Here is a 20,794-nt window from a genome sequence, read left to right as displayed (position 1 = left end):
TTTTTCTGAGTTCAATGTTTTATATATTTTAGATATTAACCCTTCCTCAAATTTATGGTGTGCCAGTATTTTCTTCCTTTCATAGGTTGCCTTTTCATTTTGTTGATCATTTCCTTTGCTGTGCAGAAGCTTTTAGTTCAATGAAGTCCTACTTGTTTATTTTTTCCCCTGTTTTCTTCCAGGAGTTTCATGGCTTCAGGTCTTAACAGTTAACTTTTAATCCATCTTGAGGTAATTTTTGTGAGTGGTGTAAGATAGGCATCCAGCTTCATTCTTTTGCAGGTGAACATCTAGCTATCCTAATACCATCTGATGAAAGACTATCCGTTCCCCATTAAATACTCTCGGCTTCCCTGCCAAATATGAGCTGACCATATCCATGTGGGTTTATATCTGGGCTCCAATTCTGTCCCACTGGTCTATATGTCTATACCATACTGTTCTGATTACCACAGCTTTGTCACATATACTTGACCCTTGAACAATGTGGGGATTAGGAGTGCCAACTCCCCCCCACATGCAGTGGAAAAGCCACATCTAACTTTATATCAGCTCTCCATATCCACAATTTCATATCAGAGATATGGAATCACAAATAGTGCAGTACTATAGCAGTTAGTGAAAAAAAAAATTCAGATAAGTGGACCCTCACAGTTCAAACCAATGTTGTTCAGGGGCCAACTGTAGTTTGAAATCAGAGAGTGCGATATTTCCAACTATGTTCTCCTTTTACAAGATTGCTTTGGCTATTCATGGTCTTTTGTGATTCTATTCAAATTTTAAGAATGTTTTCTCTATTTTTGTGAAAAAATGCCATGGAAATTTTAATAGGGATTGCAGTGAATCTACAGATAGCTTTGGGAAGTATGAACATTTTAACACTATTCCTTTGCTGCAAGAACACAGGATATCTTTCATTTGTGTCTTCTTCAATCTCTCTCATCAAGTTTTCAGTGTACAGATCTTTCACCTTCTTGGTTAAATTTATTATTAAATGTTTGATTGTTTTACTATTTAAAATGAGATTGTCATCTTTATTTATTTTTCAGATAACTATCAGTGTATAGAAATGCAACTGATTTTTGTATGTTGATTTTGTATCCTGTAAATTTACCAAATTTATTTTTAAGTTCTAACAGTTTTTTTGGTGGAGTCTTGTAGGGTTTTTTATATACAGAACCATGTTATCTGCAAACAGACAATTTTATTTCTTCCTTTCTAATTTGGATGCCTTTTCTTTCTTTCTGTTGCCTAATTACTCTGGCTAGAACTTCCAGTACTATGATCAAAAAGGGTAGTGAAAGTGGGCACCCTTGTCTTGTTCCTGACCTCAAAGGAAAAGCTTTCAAACTTTCACCATTCAGTATGATGTTAGCTATGGGTTTATCACATAGGGCTTTTAACATGTTATGGTATAATCCTTCTATACCCAATTTGCTGGGATGTTGAATTTTGTTAAACACTTTTCCTGCTCTATTAAAAAGATGTTATGGCTTTTATTCTTCATTCTATGAACATGGTGTATCATCTTTATTGATTTACCTTGAATCACCCTTGCATCCAGGGATAAATCTCAGTTGATCATAGTATTTGATCCTTTCATCAGATCATATTTTACCAGATCATACATATACTGTTTGCTAGTATTTTGTTTCAGAGAAGGCAAAGGCAACCCATTCCAGTACTCTTGCCTGGAAAATCCCATGGGTGGAGGAGCCTGGTAGGCTGCAGTCCATGGGGTCGCGAAGAGTCAGACACGACTGAGCAACTTCACTTTCCCTTTTCACTTTCATGCATTGGAGAAGGAAATGGCAACCCACTCCAGTGTTCTCACCTGGAGAATACCAGGGACGGGGGAGCCTGGTGGGCTGCCATCTATGGGGTCTCACAGAGTCGGACACGACTAAAGCAACTTAGCAGCAGCAGTAGTATTTTGTTAAAAAGTCTAACGATAATACTTGTCAGGGATATTGGTCTATAGTTTTCTTTTCTTGTCGTGTCCTTATCTCGCTTTGATATCAGGGTAATGCTGGCCTCGTTAAAATGAGTTTGGGAGTGTTTCCTCCTCAAGTTTTGGGAACAGTTTGAGAAGAATTGGTGTTAATTCTTCTCTGAAATTTGGTAGAATTCACCAGTGAAATGATCCAGTCACGGGCTTTTCTTTGTTGAGAGATTTTTGCTCACTGATTCAATCTCCTTAATTATTATTGCTTTGTTCAGATTCTCTACTTCTTGATTCAGTCTTGGTAGTTCATATGTTTCAAGGAGTTTATCCATTTGCTCTAGGTTATCCAATTTGTTGGCATATAATTGTTCATAGTGGCCTCTTACAATCATTTGTATTTCTGTGATAACAGTTGTAATGTCTCCTTTTTCATTTATAATTTTGGGTTTTCTCTCTTTTGTCTTCGTTAGTTTAGCTAAAGATGTGTCAATTTTGCTTATTCTTTCAAAAGAACTCTTAGCTTCATTTTTTTCCTATTGTCGTTCTAATCTGTATTTCATTTGATCTCTGCTCTTTTTTTTTTTTAAGTCACTTCAGTCATGTCTGACTCTGTGCAACCCCACAGACAGCAGCCCACCAGGCTCCCCCATCCCTGGGATTCTCCAGGCAAGAACACTGGAGTGGGTTGCCATTTCTGATCTCTGCTCTAATCTTTAATAATTTTTTCCTTCTGCTAATTTTGAGCTTCGATTAAACTTCTTTTCTAATTCCTCCATGTGTAAAGTTAGGTTGTTTATTTGGAGACCTGAAGCCTTAAATCAGACAAAGGACACAAGCCATACTCAAGGGAACAAAATGAGGAACTTCAATAGTGTCTAGGGAACACAATACAAATTCTTTAGTAACAAAGAAACATTAGGAATGAATGTTAGCACTATCCACCACCTAAAACAACTATGGATGGAGCTTCTAGAAAATCTGGCAGGAAGCCTAATATTAATAAAAATTGAGCAATAGAGCGTAAGACAAATCTAATTTAACTTGGTTTTTAATACCAAAGCCTAGACCCTGCAGAAAAGAAAATCAAGTAAATGAATATAGAATTTTTTTTTTTACAAGTAGTTCAAACCCCTACACAACAATCACATCTTCAGCTATACATGCTTTGCTCATGCCATTTTCTCTGCCTGGAAGACATCTCCCTAACCTTACCACTTTTCGTTTCTCTAACTCTTACTTGTCCTTTAGAATTTAGCTCAAGCATCTTTCCCCTTAAGATGTGTTCTCCAAAGTTGCAGTTTTACATGCTTTCTTTCATGACACCCTTTAAGAAAGTAATAATTACTGCACACCTACCACCTGGCAGGCACCTGATACATTTTTCCTTCATAACACTTATTTGCACTGTAGGAAGACCATTTTCATTGACCTATTATCATTTTTTACCTTGCACCCTCTCCCACACATCTCAGAGCCAGCCAGTGTGTCTGGGGATCTTTAGTGAATAACTCAAAGCTCCTATGAAGTACTAGGTGCCAGAGACTAAAATGATTCAGAAATTGTTCCTGCCCTCAGGAAGCTCATGAACTACAGAGAAAAGAGGAGATAAACAGTTATAACATACAATAGGATGAAATATGTGATAAATAATGGCATTGGTACAACAAACACATGAAAAGATCAACATCACTAATTATTAGAGAAACGCAAATCAAAACTACAATGAGGCATCACCTCACCCTGATCAGAATGGCCGTCATTAAAAAATCTACAAATAATAAATACTGAAGAGGGTGTAAAGAAAAGGGAATCTTCCTACACTGTCAGTAGGAATGTAAATTGGTACAGCCACTATGGAGAACAGCATAAAAATTCCTTAAAAAAATGAAAATAGATTTACCATATGATCCAGCAATCCCATTCCTGGGCATATATCCAGGAAAGACAAAAACTCTAATTCAAAAAGAGACATGTACTCCATATCTTGGCTATTTACAATAGCCAAGATATAAAAATAACCTAAATGTCCACTGATAGATGAATGGATAAAGAAGATATGGTATATACATTTTTTTCATGCTGTGAATATATTTATTCATTAATATGCACAGAAATTTGTTAATTTTCCTTTTCCTTCCCTTTTTAACTGTATTGTGTTTCTTCATATGTTAACATCCATAAAATGTACGTATGTACATTTTTGCAGAGTTAACATCATAGAAAACTAGATGGCATCTAGCAGCTAATGGCAAATTATGGCTTAATGACAGTGTTTCTCTTTTTCTTTTAAGTGGAAAAGCACTGATAATGATGCATTTTACAAATGATAAATGTCTTTAAGACTTTTTCAAGGTAATAAATAGTGCTGGCAGTAGTAAAAAAAAAAGAAAAGAGGAAGAAGATATGGAGTGTGGGGGGGGGCGGTGTGTGTTTATGTGTATACATACATACATATATATATATAAAAGCTTCCCTGGTGGCTCAGCTGGTAAAGAATCTGCCTGCAATGCAGGAGACCTGGGTTCAATCCCTGCGTTGGGAAGATCCCCTGGAGAAGGAAATGGTTACCCACTCCAGTATTCTGGCCTGGAGAACTCCATGGACTGTATAGTCTGTGAGATCGCAAAGAGTCGAACACAACTGAGCAACTTTCACTTTCATGTAGATCACCATTATGTGTGTGTGTGTATATAAAACATTATATATATAACAGAATACTACTCAGCCATTTTAAAAAAAATGCCACTTTCAGCAACATAGATGGACCTAGAGATTGTCATACTAAAAGTGAAGAAAGTCAGAGAGAGCAAGATAAATATCACATGATATCACTTAGATGTGGAATCTAACATTACAATTCAAATGAACTTATTTACAAAAGAGACATAGACACTCAGACACAGAAAACAGACTTATGGTCACCAAAGGTGAAAGGGTAGGAGAGAGACAAATTAGGAGTTTGGAATTAACAGATATACACTACTATATCTAAAATAGATAAGCAACAAGGATTTACTTTATAGCACAGGGAACCATGGGGCTTCCCTTGTGGCTCAGCTAGTAAAGAATCCGCCTGCAATGTGGGAGACTTGGGTTAGATCCCTGGGCTGGAAAGATCCCCTGGAGAAGGGAAAGGCTACCCACTCCAGTATTCTGGCCTGCAGAATTCCCTGATAGCTCAGTTGGTAAAAAATCCACCTGCAATACAGGAGACCCCAGTTCGATTCCTGGGTCAGGAAGATCCGCTGGAGAAGGAATAGGCTATACACCCCAGTATTCTTGGGCTTCCCTTGTGAATAAGCTGGTAAAGAATCTGCCTGCAATGAGGGAGACCTGGGTTTGATCCCCAGGTTAGGAAGACCCCCTGGAGAAGGGAAAGGCTGCCCACTCCAGTATTCTGTCCTGGAGAATTCCATGGACTGAATAGTCCCTGGGGTCCCAAAGAGTCGGACACAACTGAGTGACTTTCACTTTCACAGGGAACTCTATATTCAATATCTTATAATAACCTATAATGGAAAAGAATCTGAAAAGTATATATAACTGAATCACTTTGGTATACATCTGAAAACATCACAACATTGTAAATCAACTGTATTTCAATAAAAAATAAAAATAATGGCATGGGCAAAGGAAGCTCTGGTAAAGAAGAGGTTGTATGCACAGGCTTCACACAAAAAAAACTCATTCAATGTCCTGAACCTGTCTTGCAACAAAGCTCAGCAAACATGCACCTTGGCCTTACAAATAGTCTGCATACCCCTCACTGTTTAGCTCAGTGAGAATGAGTGCTTTTGCACTTCATTTCTTTCTTTATAGAGTTAAATTGCATTTTAGAAGCTAGATATTCTCCCTGTCGTGTGGTTGCCTTGACAAAGACAAAGTTGAGACCAAAGAGAGAGAGAGAGGCCAAAAGAAAACGCATGGCATCTGCAATCTTTAATCTGCAATTGTGTGTAGGTGTTGCAATCACTCTATTATTGGCCTTCAAGCAGCTGGTTCAGTTGGAAATCAAGTTTATGAACAGAACTGCTGCAACCATAAGGGATTTTTCCCCAGTGATTAAGCACTAAAATGATAGGTGTTAAATAAATACAAAGAAAAGAGAGAGCTTTGGGGGAGTCATTCTGTCTCTATCAGAATTGGAAAGGGAAAGCCAACTGACTGAGAGTGGGTGGGGAAGAGTCAGACTTCACTAGATGGTGGTGTTCTGACTTCTGTTCTCAAACCCTGATGACGCTCACCCAGTAAGTTCCTTCCAAAAGGGCACGGGCAAAATAGGAAAAGTACCTCCGCAGTTCATTCATAACCTTGAACGCCTTCCCCATGTGGGCAGGGTTGACAGTGACGGTCCTCTGGTTCTTTTCATCATCCCCAGTCTGTATCAGGGGCTGGGAGCTCGGTTTGATGCTGTGAACAGGAAGGGAGAGGGAGAGGAGAGAGAGGATCACATGTTGGCAAACTCATTGATCCAACTGTCACAAACCCATCCATTTACCCACCCACGAGGGGCATCTCTGTCAGCCTGTTCTCTTCACCACAGGCCCAAAAGGGAAGGAAGTCACTGGGTCAGGAATTTCTTCAGGATCTTCCAGTGCAAAATGTACCCCTCAGACCCTAGTTAGCTTCTTCCATCCAGCACCGGTGTGACTTTGTGGGAGGTCCTTATTCTCCATCTCTCCATCCCTGAAAGGGTATAGGGTGAGGGGCAACTAAGCACTGTACCACTCACTTCACAGGGGTGTAGGTTCATTCAACATACATTTAGTGGAGCTTACTACATGGTTTAAATTCAAGAGAAACACAATAGCTAAGTCACAGATCATGCTTTCACAAAGCGTAGAGTTCAGTGATGGAGAAAGCCAAGTCAACATTTAAACATATCAGAGTATTATGATCTGATTGGAATTACAGAAGCACAAAGGGATTCCCCAGTGGTGCCAGTGGTAAAGAACCTGCCTGCCAATGCAGGAGACATAAGAAATGCAGGTTCGATTCCTGGGTAGGAAGATCCCCTGGAGGAGGAAATGGCAACCCACTCCAGTATTCTTGTCTGCAGAATCCCATGGACAGAGGAGCCTGGTAGGTTATGGTCCATAAGGTCACAAAGAGACACAACTGAGGCAACTTAGCGTGCACGCCTACAGAGAAGCACAAAGGATAGGCAACTATCTCAGTGATGGCAGGTTGAGGAAAAACTTACTGGAAGCTGAGGAAGAACAGAAATCTTAAGGCATAGCAGAAATTAACCAGGTAAGAAGTAAGATGGGGAAACAGAGGAAACAATATGAACAAAGACCTAGAGAAAAGGAGTCCAGTGGAATCAGAGCACTAGAAGTTCAGTAAAACTAAAAGGAGTCTTATAAGTGCCACATAAAAACAAAGCTAAGGAGTTTGGGTTTCATTCTAAAACAATGAGAAGCCCTCAGTTTTAAGGAAAGAAACAGAGCAGGAAGCAAGTGAATACATGTGTGCTTTAGGAAGATCACATTGGCCACAGCGTGGAGAATAGTGGCATAACAGTAAAAGCTTTGGAGAAACCATAATCCCATAGAAAGACAAGGGATTGTAACTGTTATAAAATGACTATATGTGGGTTAGGTGAGCAAGTGGTGACTAGCAAGAGGCACCTATAATCTCAAAGCCTTATATACCAAAGACAAAACACTCAAATTCCTGTGGGATGCCAGCGAGATGCTCAATCACTTCCAAGCAACATGTCTCAACTTGATGGTGGGGTGGGAAAGAAGAACAAAAAAATGAGCAAGAAAAGGACTTTCTCCCCAAACTGATAAAACTATTCAGCTCCAAGCCAAGTCTGAGACCTTGGAGTTACATCTGTTTGGACCAGGCTAAGCTTTGCCTTCTCACAGAAAACCAGAACCTTCTCCACTGGTGTAGATTTGGGGACCCACAGTTCACACCAACTCTAAGACACTGACAGTAACTTCCTTTGCCTTTCTCTAGTGAGCCTCTGTTGATGTTACCACCTAGCCTTGCAAACTGGCTCAAGAAATGGGTTGCTATGGTTAAGATAAAGTTTTGGAGACCTGAGAGTCTCTAGATCTCACACTGGGAATGGTAATATTGGAACATTCCAATATAACCAGCATGCCAGACCCACAGCTTGTCTAACCAGGACACTCGCCTCTACTGGCTTCCTTCCCACTTTTAGTCCAGCAGGAAAATGTAAGCCACAGACATCTGAACTGTGGGACTGTCTGCATTCTAGGTACAAAGAAGTTAGCAAAGCACAGGATGATAAATATCAAGGTAGAATCATGTGTTTAAAAACATTAAGAAAATCTCAAAACAGAGAAAGTTATCAAGGAGAGGGAGGACCTAGTAAAAATTTAAAACTTCCTATTAAAAATCCCACAAGTATAATTTCTTTTATAACTTAAGTGTCCTTCCCTACTCCAGGCCAGATAGATGTAAATTTCTATTTTATACTGAAAGTTTAATGATTTTGCTCTTGATATTTAAGCCCTTATTTTATCTGTTGATTTTTATGTCACCATGAAATATGGATCTAATTTTTCCTGTAAGTTCCACTTATTGAATACCTTTTCTTTTTCCCCACTCACCTTGTTATGCCACCTTTAGACATATATCACAGAATGATAAACATAAAATGTCCTAATGAATATTCTTGTCATCTTCCTCATTTTAAATTTTAAAAAAGATGTTTGTGATGTTTCCTCATTGTATGCTAATTTTAGGATTTTTGTAGATGGCCTTTATCAAATTAAGAAACTCACATTTTAATTTTAATCATAAATTATATTAATTTTATCTTTTTGTGAATGTAATGAGATGATCATATGGATGTTTCCCTTTAATCTGTTAATGTGGTATATGACATATTTTCTAATACTAAACTATATTTGCATTTCTGGAGCAAATTTAGAAACTGTAAAACACTGCACAAATATTCATTATAAATACTGTCTTCAAATTGCAGAGACTTAAAAGCCAGGAAGAGAAAATATCTGGTATTGATCAGAGAACAACTAAAGGTTTCTGACAGAAACTTTATGAGATTAGAGTTCATAAAGGCCCAGTGGACAGACATTATTAGTTCTATTTTACATATATGGGATGGATGTAGATCAAAGAGAGACATTCTGGAAGCACTGACAACAATCCCCTGTGACTAGTAACTGGGAAGCTTGCTCTTCCTTGTTGTGTTTGTCTTTGAATTTTCCAGTCTTCCAGGATGGCCCAATAGGTTAAGTTTTGCCTTCTCTATGAAGTCCTTTGACTACTTCATTCCTAAGTGATCTCTGCCTCCCATAAACTGTTGTAGTATTTCTGGCCTGTAACTCAGCTGCACATAGGATACGAACCCATGTTTGATGACCTTTTCATAGCACATATTTGAACACCCAGCCCCCCATGCTAGACTCCTTATTCCTGGTAAGCAAGGACGATGTGTCCAAGGACTCTCAACAGTTTAGCCTGCCCAGCAGAAGGCCATGCCCACAGCATGTCTTCATGACGTATTTACCATCAATGAAATCTGATCTGAAAACCCTCCACTTTGTCCCTATGGGTGGTAGACAGTAGAGCAGAGTGGGGATGGTCTGCCCCAAACACTGCCCCTTTCCCTAACAATCTTAAAAATGAAAGTTGGTCTTCAAAATTAAACTGTAAATTAATACACATAAAATCTTATAATAGTTACGAGTTATAAACAAAAATACATAAACTGTAAACATTAGGCCCTCTTTCATGGCATGCCACCTCCCACAGCCTTTTCTCCCACCCTCCCCTCTCCTCTAAAGTCCAGATCCATATATCCAGTATCTGAACTGACTCCCCAACTTAGATTTTTCATAGTAACTTATACTCAACTGATGCTCCCCGCCCTCTCTGAAGCCTACTCATCTTTCTGTACTCTCTCAGAGTCATACCCAGCTACCCAATCACCTATGCAAGGCAGAAACTAGGATATCATCTTTGAGGTCTTCTTCACTCCGTCTCTCACTTCACATACTACCACAAGTCCCAACAGTCCTAGGTCCTTTAATCTCTCTCTACCCCATTCCCTTCTCACAGTCACTGCTACTACAACTTCAGTCCAGGCCATCATGATCTCTTACCTGGGTTACAACAGTAACATCCTCCTCAAAGACTTCAGAATGATCCTTACAGAATGTCACTGTGCATGTGGCATGTCCTATGTGAAACCTCTCACTGATTCTTCACTGCATACAGAAGAAATCTCAGAGACCCAACCTGACGCTTCCTCATCTCTTTGCTGTCCTGAAGACTCTGTTACTCAACTACTAAAATATTCACAATTGCCTAAATATATCAAGCTTTTTTGCCCTATCCCCACCCGTTGTCCCCTATGTCTAGCTCATTTTCATCAACCCTCAGACCTCTTGCTGATGGTCTCCCACTTTGCAGGCAGATTCTTTACTGTCTGAGCCACAAGGAAGCCCATTAGTAAAATAATTAGGAAGAGATGAATCTTTACTATGTCAATATAATTTATTAGTAAATCACATAATTTTAAAAATAAGGGCTGTATTTAGATGACTGACTCACAAAATTCTTAAAAATTGAGCAAGCAGCTCTAGCAAGTGGGTGAGTGCTGGTTCTTGCATACCACTGCCCACCCTAGATGTTGAGCTCCATGAGAACCAGGATGGTGTCTTATTTCCCTCTATATTATTAGCCTATGGCACATGGCAGGTACTCAATAAATTATTGAGTAACTGAATGGATGGATTAGTAAATGAGGTATAACTATCAACTATCCCATTTTTCTCACATCCTCTAAAATAATTATAGCTTTATCCCTCTCAACTTCCCCCTCTGTCCTTCCCCAAAGGAGGTGGTAGGGGGAGGGGAGGAGCTTTCTTAGCCAACCTAGCTTCCTGCATTGGTGATACAGAATCAGGAAGCTCTTGACAGGAAGCAGGGCAGGCAGGGGTAGAAGAGAAAGTCACACTCCTCTAGAGAAGGAAGAAAGCAAGAAGAGTTACTGCCTGTTGCGTTAGTTCTTAGGCTCTTTCCATCACTAAGAAAAATCCAGGCAATGAATAGAAAGGACAATAGCATGCATGTCAGCAAAACAGGAGACATAGAAACCTCAGAGCATCTAATTGTCCAGATGTGTTTGGGGGAATCTGCCAAATGAGGAACTCTGGAGCATCCAGGGTGTGAGAGAATGGAGAGGAGAGGAAAGGGGAGTTTAAGAAACACTGCTGAGAGTTAAGAACTGCATCCTTGCTGAAAGTCTTCAAGAGATGCAAATAAAGTTCAGGCAGCATGGGCTGCACAGATAGAGCCCAAGCACATGATGGTCAAGCTATAAATGAGACAGAATAAAGAGAGGCAAAGTCACCTATGGGGGTCATATCAAAATCCCTCAATAAAGAAAATGTCCTTTAAAAAAAAAAAGGTAAGAAAGTTTCCTTTAGAAAGGGAAATCAAAAAGCAAGAATCAGGCTGAGAAAGCTCTTGGTCCAGCTCACCCCACACTATGGAAGAAATGATTTAATCATCAGACAATCATTAGATTCAGCCTCATGTCAGATCCCTGCTGTGGAACTTGAAGCCTATAAACACTCAAATGACCTTACTCAGTCCCCAGCTCGCAAATGCGGCCTCTTGATCAAGTTGGCTTCCCATGTGGCTTTCCTTTAGGAAGCAAGAAAGTATGGTAGCAGGCCCTCAGGAACATTGTGCCAGTAATACTTTTCATCACAAATTAATAAAATGACACTCTGACTGCTGTACCTCAGTTTCTCATGATGAGTTCATCAGCATGACTCCACTTCTTCAGGTCTGGGCAGCAAAGCACAAGAGAAGATTTTGGAACCTACCAGGCTCTGGGTAAACTAGCTCTGGGAGAACTAGCATATTTCTCAGTCCTAAAGTTCAAGGCCAAAATGAACCAACTGAGATTTCTGCATTTGGATGAATGAATGACCTGGCTCTTGAAGACAACCAAGTAACGGGATTCAGGGCATGATAGTGCTGCCCTGTCCTCAAGGAACACCCCCACACACAGACTGCTATAGAGCTCCATATTCTCCTACTTTTTCACTTGGGCCACCTCAGTTCAAGCATCAGTTGATTCCCTGCAACAGACCACACGGACCCAGGGAAAATAATGCATCAGTAAGCTATGGTTCCTGGGTAGTAACAGTTAATATTTACTGAAAGCTTACTTTGCCTCTATTATCTCATTTTATCTTCAGAACAACCCTATAAAGTATAACCTCCTCAGGCACTGAGATAAAACTTGTCCAGAAATCCCACATAACTACTGAGTGGAGAACTGACACTCAGACCCATGTCTAATTCACTCCAGGGCCTACACTCTTCATAGCAATGTCCACTGTCTTGGGATAATGCCCACAGCCCAACAGGTCAAGGGAGACTCAACCCTTATGATCCACTCTCTGAGGTTCTTCATGGTGTGGCCAAACCAAGCCAATGAGAAAGACTGAATCCCCTAGGACCTGTGCCATGGCACTATTTCACTTCACTGATTGTGGGGAACTACAGTATGTACTGGAGTTAATATTATTAATTGGACAGAACTCAGAATTTTCATACAAGCCCGTCATGATGCATCAAAGCTGGTCAGCAGCTGCTGCCATTCTTGTAATGTGCTCTTTCATAAACCAGTTCTAGAACAGGTATGTTACTAATCACATTCCTAACAGTCCAATTCACAAATAGCTGCCTTCCAAACCAAGAAGGCAATGACTCCAGCAGGCTGCGTAAAAATGCAAAATATAAGAAAAACATGAGTTCAGACAGACAGAATGAGACAAGGGGAGAGAAAGACTGAAAGAAAACACAGCCCTCATTATATGGCCTTTTGGAAGCCAAACTTCTATTAGGTTTGAATAGGAGAGCTGAACTCTTCCATGTGTGTGGTTTTGATAGAGGTTACAATAGACTTTCACAAGTTAAAAAGAAAAGTCCATGAAAGCAGGGCTGAAAGTCTGAAAACCCTTTTAAATTATAAAAAGTTACAGATTTGTAACTTGACCACCATTGAACTTGATAGAGAAAAAAATTTAAGAACAAAACATGTTCAAGTTATTTTTTACACAGTGCATCAATGCTCTTTTCAGTCTAACCTAGTTTCAAGGTTTATCCAGAAATTGAAAAAAAAAAAAAAATTAGGTCAATTCTATGATGGCAAATTTCATCAAATAAAACACTTGCTTTAGAAAACTTATCCCAAAATGTTCTTGTATAGATGTGTCTTAACAATATAAAACCTAGCAAGTAGCAAAAACCTAAAAGCTCAAATCTGGGTATGGGGAAATCAAGAGGTTTCTTCCAACTAATTTTGTTTTCTTGCAGTTGAAAACCTTGCTTCACCAAAAATTATTTCCAAAATGGAAAGTTTGGTTTCAATTATCATGGTTGAAATGCACATATGCTTCAGGCAGCAGTGATGCCCAAAAATTTCTACCCATGCCTTCTATGGGTGGGAGAGGGCTGAGAGGAAGAGAAAGCCTGCGGCGCTGAACACTTGCTCTTCCCTGGGTCTTGCCAATGATACACCGGGCGTTGTAAAACTCAGTGTTTCGAGAGACTTAGCTGCCTACCTCATGTTTTTGTTTTTGTTTTAATAAGATCTGTTCCTGATCAAGGATGGAAAAATAAGCTCTCAGGGTTCTAGGAGCAGGCTGTCCTCCGTAAGGATGAGCCATTCTCTCTCTTAGGACTGCTCTCATAAATTCAAGGCACAGTGTTGGGCACACAATGCCCCTTGCAATAAGAGGCATCCTGATGCTTCTGATAAAGAAAACCACAATAATTTTAAGAAAAATGGACAGCCAACATCCCCCTTTTGTGATGCTTCTTCTAAAAGTTTTGGTTCTCTGCAATTCTTGTGAATATCCCAGAGACTATGCCTGGAAATTTTTTTAACTGTGGTAAAATACATGTAACTTGAAATTTACCCTTTTAAGAATATAGTTCAGAGGCTTTAAGTACGTATATGTTCTTGCGCAACCATCTATTTCCAGAACTTTTTCATTTCCCTAAATTAAAACTCCATGCCCTGCAGGATTGGGAACACATGTACACCCGTGGCGGATTCATGTTGATATATGGCAAAACCAATATAGCATTGTAAAGTAAAATTAAAAAAAAAAGAAAGAAAGAAAACCCAAAGAAAAGTAAAAAAAAAAAAAAAAAAAAAAAACCTCCATGCCCATTAAGCATTTCTCCCTCTCCCCAGACTCTGGCAACCACCAGTCTACTTTTTGTCTCTATGAATTTGACCATTCTAGATACCTCGTATAAGTTGGGAATTTACTGTAATCGATCCACAAGGCTAATTTCTAGAACTTAAATGAAACCCCAGTAGCCAAGCTACTGTCATTTTCAATGTGCTCTACACACACACACACACAATTTGTCACTGTAGTGATGTCATGGCCCCAAATCACTAATGCATCTGAAGCCTCGGGGTATCTATAAAAAGGAGGAATAAGGTAAGGCTTCCTAGGTGGCACGGTGGTAATGAACCTGCCTGCCAATGCAGGAGATGCAAGAGACTCAAGTTCAATTCCTGGGTCAGGAAGATGCCCTGGAATAGGAAATGGCAATCCACTGCAGTAGTTTTGCTTGGAAAATTCCAGGTGTCTTGCAGGTTACAAATCCATAGGAATCACAGAGCCTGACTGGACTGAACACACACGTGTGCACACACACACACACAGACACACACACACACACACACACACGTGTTGATGAACCCTACAAAAGGAAGTGCCAAGCCCTGTGTGGTATCTCACTGTGAGGAGACAGTTTAGGTAGATGCAAGATGATGACCTGATAGCCTCTTAATTTTCTCATGGGAATGGTCCCACAAAATCTGCTTTGGATTATAAATATACGAAGCCCTTAAAATAAGCCTTGGTTAGTATCCAAGAACAAATCATGGAGTACAGCAGGGCAATAGATGAACACTAACAATAATAGCAACTACCATTTACTGAGAACTTACTCTGTGCCTGAAAAACTTACTAGGTGCTTTATCTATATTGCCTCCTTTGATCTTCACAACAACTTTGTGAGATATGGATACTGTCTCTCTACATCAAAAAGAAAAATTAATCTGAAAAAATGTGACATACTCAAGGTCATACAGTTTATGAAATAGATTCACCGCAAGCTCTATGTTACCCCAAAGCCCATGTTTTAATTAATAGCCTTTTAAGGTAGAAGTTATTTTCAAACTCTCATGGCAAAGAAAGAAAATTGTTCATTAGAAATCTCTTGGCTGAAAATTCTTAATGCTTAAAAACAGCCCCAATTAAGCTTTAGCAGGTTAAATGTAGATGAACAAGATTTAGGATCCCTCCAGTCTCTAGAGGTCTGACATGTGATCCTAGGCCAGTCACCCAGTTTCTCTGGGAACTTGTGAAAGAAGCCTACTTCCCCCTTTTCTCCCCTACCTCAAAGCATTCCATGGGGTCAATTACCCATGCTGAGATAATAAGGCTGATAGCCAAGGATGAACCTATTGGCCAGAGGGTTCAATCGCCTCTTGGAGAGGCAATTTTTAGTTACTGGAGCTTCTCACAAAAGTCATCAGCTAATCAGCAAATAATTATCTACTACCTACTATGTGTCCAGCCACACAGTAGACAATGTGGAGTATTCAGAGGTACAGGCAACATTCTTGTCCTTGAGAACCTATCCCCCACCGTGGGAACTTACAAAATATATGAAACAAAAGCACAAAAACATCTTGTGGGTGGGCCTGTTATTCAGTCCCCAACTATGAGATTGAAACTAGAAGTAATGAAATTAGGAAGAACATCTGCCAGAACCAGAAGAGCTTAAGTTTCCAAGACAAAGTGGAATTTTAAAACAGCCTTGATAGATGAATAACTTTTGGAAAAGTGAAAGCAAAAGGCATTCCAGGCGAAAGAAACTCAGGAAGCTAAGGATCTGAGACTGGATGTAGTAGTGCACAGGATGAGTGATCACAAGAGAGACCCATTGATCTCTCGGTAGGGGTATATGAGTGAGCAGTAGGAATGGAGACTGGAGCCAGATTTCAGAAGACTTGAATGCCTGACAGGGTAAGCTGGTCTTAGAGTGGGAACAAAAGGTAGTGAGCTCGGTGACCTGGTGAACACTGGAAGCTGCAAGGTTTGGATTTCTCTGCTTTTGATAGAAGGAAAGCAAAAGAACACGTGTAAAAACAAGGGGTTGCAATGCCAAAGACTTCAGCCATCCCAGTTGAAAGGCACCAGAGTGCTGAAGAACAAGAGAGCTCCTAGAAGGCCAGGGCTCATTACATTTTGGAACACAAAACTGAGAACATAGTAAGTACCCCAAAATGCTTGGGAAGCAGTGCTTTGATCTACTGTTGCTAGTCTTAAATGGACCTTTCAGTCCTAATATATAAGCAAACAGGGTTGATCTAGAATCTCCAAACCTCCATTCATATCACCCCTGCCCTCTGTTAGCTACTAGACCAATAAGAGAAGGTAAGGACACTGCACACTTCTGCCCTAAGGAAGCAGGCTTTCAAATGCTCTGTCACCCAGGGGGCCACAGAGAATCCAACACTAAGCTCCTGTTGCAAAGGACACTCAAGGAGAGACACTCAACGAGTACATTCAGTCTGAAAAGTCCCAGTTCTCTTCCTAGGAGTTACATCAAGAAAGACAGCCCCTGGGGGCCTCTTCAGACAAGAGGACACTATACAATCCTGCCAGTCCTAATGGGGTTTAGAGAGGTTTAATGACATCATTGTGCCCCCATGAGATGTAAGACTGGGGACAATCCATGCAAAAGAAATTGTTTATTGAGGTACACTCCAGGCATTGTTGACTTAGTTGAACCTGTTACCCTTTAACCAGCTGGTTACCATCTGAATCACACTGGCGACTCAGAGCAGCAGCCCTCCTCCCTCAGGGGTCCATTGGCTCTTAGTCTTCTTACCTCAAGGAAAAGGCAAGCCTCGTTCTCTACAAGCCGCAGACTCACAGAATGAAGAGGAGACGTTTTGGCACACAGAGAAGTGACCCGCCCTGCACCACACTCAGCACCTTCACAATTAAAGAATCAGAGCCTCAGATAACAGCTTTAAAATGTATTAAAATGCATGGGACTGCCAGGAAAAAAAATCTCTCGCTAGTTAGATCCAGCTCAACAGAAGTACTGAAATTTCCTTCTGGTAATTTCTATTTCATAAAGAAACCCCTGATGAAAGGAGCAAGAGTTTCTCTAAAGAATATAACTTCCAGTATCATTAGGAAACTTTTCAATGCAAATGGAAAGTTCCGAGAAAGTGTCACCTGAATGGATTTCTCTCCTTCTTACTTGAACTTGTGTGTGCATACAGGTACACACACACACACACTTTTAGGAAAGACATCAGCTTGGCATGCTTATTGACAACTTGAGCAAGTACTGTATGCCAGGCCAGCCCTGCTATGACATCAAAAAACACCCACCAAAGAAAAAATACCCCGGGGAAAGTAGCCAGGAAAGGGAAACGCCTCCTTGAAACAGCCTGATACAGCCCATGCTGAAACTCTTCCTAAACACCAGTCAGGAAGTCACTTCTTTCAGGGTGCTCTGCTGCCCTGCAAACCCAGACCTGTCTCTGTGAAAGCCAGATCTCTGGGGAAAGGGGTTTCCCTGGTCTGGCTCTGCCGCCGGCTAGGATCCATCAGTGACCAGGTCTTCCAACCCTGTCTAACCAACGCCAATACAAAAGCTGGTGGCTGCAGTGTGAGTGCGTATACACACACACAAACACACACACACACATACTTATACACACGTACCTACCTTTCCCCGTCCATTGTGTGAGGCCCAGCTGGGGTGGCAGCTGCTGAGCTGTGCCTGTACCGGAGGATCCTAGCTCTGTTCTGCTCGGTTCTCCCAGCCAACCAGCGGGAGATCTGATCAACAGCAGTGATTCAGCATGGCTGCAAATGAAGCCACCTCCCTCTCGATCCTCCTTGCTCTGACTTACTCTCGGCAGCTTCTACCGCAGAATCAGCAGCAGCAGAAAACGTCTTACCCAGAGCTCCCTGCAGCCCTTTCAGCTGCTAAAAGCAGCAACCCACTTGCTCCCCCTCCCCCGCAGGCTTGCTGCTCCTCCGTCTCCTAGGAACAGCGCAGCAACAGCAACCCAAGTGCAAGGCCACCTTTCCAGCCGCTTCCACATCTGCCCAGGCATCCCCAGGCAACCAGCCGACCCCAGTACCTCCTGCCTCCTCTGCCTAGACTGAAAAGACTTGGGCAGTTCCTCACTAGCCCGAGAAATACTGGTCCCCTCCTCCTCCCCTGCCCCCATAGGCTGTGAGTCTGTCAGCCTGGCCAGATTGCTGGAATTAGGAGGCCCCTCTGTGGCTTCCAGTGGACTTTATCCACCTGGGGAAATTGACTTGTAGGTCACAGCTCATTTTCCAGTTCCTCCTCCCAAAATCTACAGCAGCTCTGAGAGTCTGATAGAGGAAGAGAAGTTAGGGTAAAAGAGCCTGATGGAATCGAGAAGAATGCAGAAAGAAGTAAGAAAAAGGGAACTGAAACAAATACTATTTGGCTGCAAGAGGCTAAACTGCAGTAAAGCCATCACAATGGGACCACATACATTTATTTCCCCAGGCCATAACAAAAGACCACAAGTTCCACAGCACAACCCTAAAACACCTTCCTAAAGTCTCTCATGTTAAAATCTGACTTAAGCTGTAGTTCCAAGCAGTCAGTCTCCAACTAAATCCCCCATCTCCAGTCAAAGACCTCTCACACCCTGGAATCTCCAATTGCCTTTCAAGCCTCAATTCTGACCCACCTATGTGAAAACATAATGTAGGGGCATGCTGGAGGCTAGTCTGTATCTCATAGCCACAGTCAAGGCGCATAATTGGGGCAATCAGCCACTGGTGTTTGCGTGTTCGGTTCCTTTCAGTTGTATCCGACTCTACAACTCTATGGGCTGTAGCCCACCAGGCTCCTCTGTCCATGCGATTATCCAGGCAAGAATACTGGAGTGGGTTCCCATTTCCTCCTCCAGGGCATCTTCCCAAGTTAGGGATCAAACCCGCATCCCCTGCAGCTCCTGCCCTGGCAGGAGGATTCTTTACCACTAAGCCAGCCTGGGAAGCTTAGCCACAAAAATGGGTTAAGAAACTTCCTTGATGCCTCAGAAAGACCACACATGAGCATGTCTATGCTTGGAATCCTCTGTGTCCTGTCTCTGCTTTTCAGGACCCATATTGCCACTATCTGGTTGAGCGACTTTCAGTAAGTCTTTTCCCTACTCTCGACCTCAGCCCCTCATGCATAACATAGGGTCAAACTCTAGAGTCCCTTTCAACTCTAAAATCACATAACTCTAAAAATGTCTTAAATGTTCCATTTTTCTTCTCATTAGCCTGTAAGATTAAGAAGAAATTTTTACTGGACTCTAAAGTTTTGAGGGGGATTTAAGGAAGATAATATGAAGTATGTAAAAGTATGAGGGATGCTTAGTAAACTTATTATAGTTGTAATTTTGACCTGTTAAATTTCTTCACTGCCAGAAAGCCCTGAGACCATAATGAGGGAAGCCAGACACTGAGGTAACAGAAACTAGGAATACCTTAAACTTTACACAGCCTCCTGAACTCAAACTGGCTAGCATGTTACTCTCAAAGATTACTCCCCACCTCTGACATCACAAAGTCCCCTTAAATAAGGCCATTAGGCCACTACCCAACTCATTCTTTCTCAAGTGAGAAGGGGCTCAGGAGATTTTATTTACACCCTACAGCCCTGTATCACTACTTCTTCCTTTCACAACAATACCCCTCCTATCTTTCTCCCTCTGCCCCTTCCTCTTCTAATCAGCCTTGTGGCTCTGCTCCAGATATTTCCTCTTGAAGTGAATCACAAGGACCAGAAGTTGAACATCACAAATAAGGAAACTAAATCCCAGAATCCATGCCAGAGTGCAGACATCCACCAGGAAGACGAGTGGATGATTCATAAAAGGGATACGAGCCTAAGATGAATCTCTCACAACTTCATACCCCTAGTCACAACCTCACCATATAGGAAAGGGGGGCGGGGGAAGTGTCACATGAAACAAACCAGAGAGAAACTTTTTGAAGTTCAGAAAAGTAAATACTAAAGGACCAAGCATATTTCAGGTTTCAATATATTACAACTCTGAAGAGCCAGTATAAAATGTTTACACACTTTCTTTGGCCACCTACTTCTGCAGTGCTAACCAATGTCACCACAATGCATGTGTTAAGCCATACTGCTCTCACCTGCACTTTATCCTCCACTCTATCCACGAGAGATAGCTGAACAGAGACTTCTTGGAGAAGGGCATCAAGAAAAGCAAAGCAAAACCAGGGTCAGAGCTGAACCAAGAGTCAAAGTCTCCAGACTCCTGGCACAAAGTTGCCATCAGAAGCTCCTCTGCTATCAGTGCTATACTTTACACTTTCTACTTTATTATCCAAGCCTTCTCTGGGCCACAAGCTGAAACTGCTTGCTCAAGGCTAACTGTCCTAACTGGATTTCAGATTAAGGAGTCACTATTGGATTCTTGCAATAGAGGAAAGCCAAAGGAACCAAAGTAGTGCCTTCCTGGAGGAAGAGGTCCCATGTTTGGAATTTCCAGCAGTAGGATCTCACCTCCTTGCTGGGCCTCCTCCCCATACCCAAAGCTTCTCCCATAGCTTACCAAGAGTCCCCACCTCTCCATTCCAGAACAATTTACCCAACCATGTACATCAACTTTGTTCAGAGTCTTCCAGCTCTGTGTGGCTGAGGAAAAAATTCATGTGAGGAAAACTTTTTAAGTAGGTGTGGTCTAGAGTTCTCTTCTCCACACTC

General features: G+C 41.3%; 1 protein-coding gene across 1 annotated transcript in view; it reads right to left on the bottom strand.

Moving 5' to 3' along the window:
• Positions 1-18,353, bottom strand: part of KLHL3 (kelch like family member 3) — a 118,398-nt gene extending 100,045 nt beyond the window's left edge. The window contains exons 1-2 of the mRNA XM_040240031.1: positions 17,750-18,353; positions 6,236-6,355 (exon numbers count right to left, since the gene is read on the bottom strand). Coding sequence (XP_040095965.1) covers positions 6,236-6,355; positions 17,750-17,763 — 134 coding nt within the window. The 5' untranslated portion in view covers positions 17,764-18,353. The remainder of the gene's footprint in view (positions 1-6,235; positions 6,356-17,749) is intronic.
• Positions 18,354-20,794: the final 2,441 nt, after the last annotated feature.

This window comes from Oryx dammah, unplaced genomic scaffold (genome assembly GCF_014754425.2).
Source record: "Oryx dammah isolate SB20612 unplaced genomic scaffold, SCBI_Odam_1.1 HiC_scaffold_5, whole genome shotgun sequence".
NCBI lineage: Eukaryota > Metazoa > Chordata > Mammalia > Artiodactyla > Bovidae > Oryx > Oryx dammah.
Note: the sequence above shows the minus strand (reverse complement) of the source record. Positions and strands in the feature narration are given on the sequence as shown.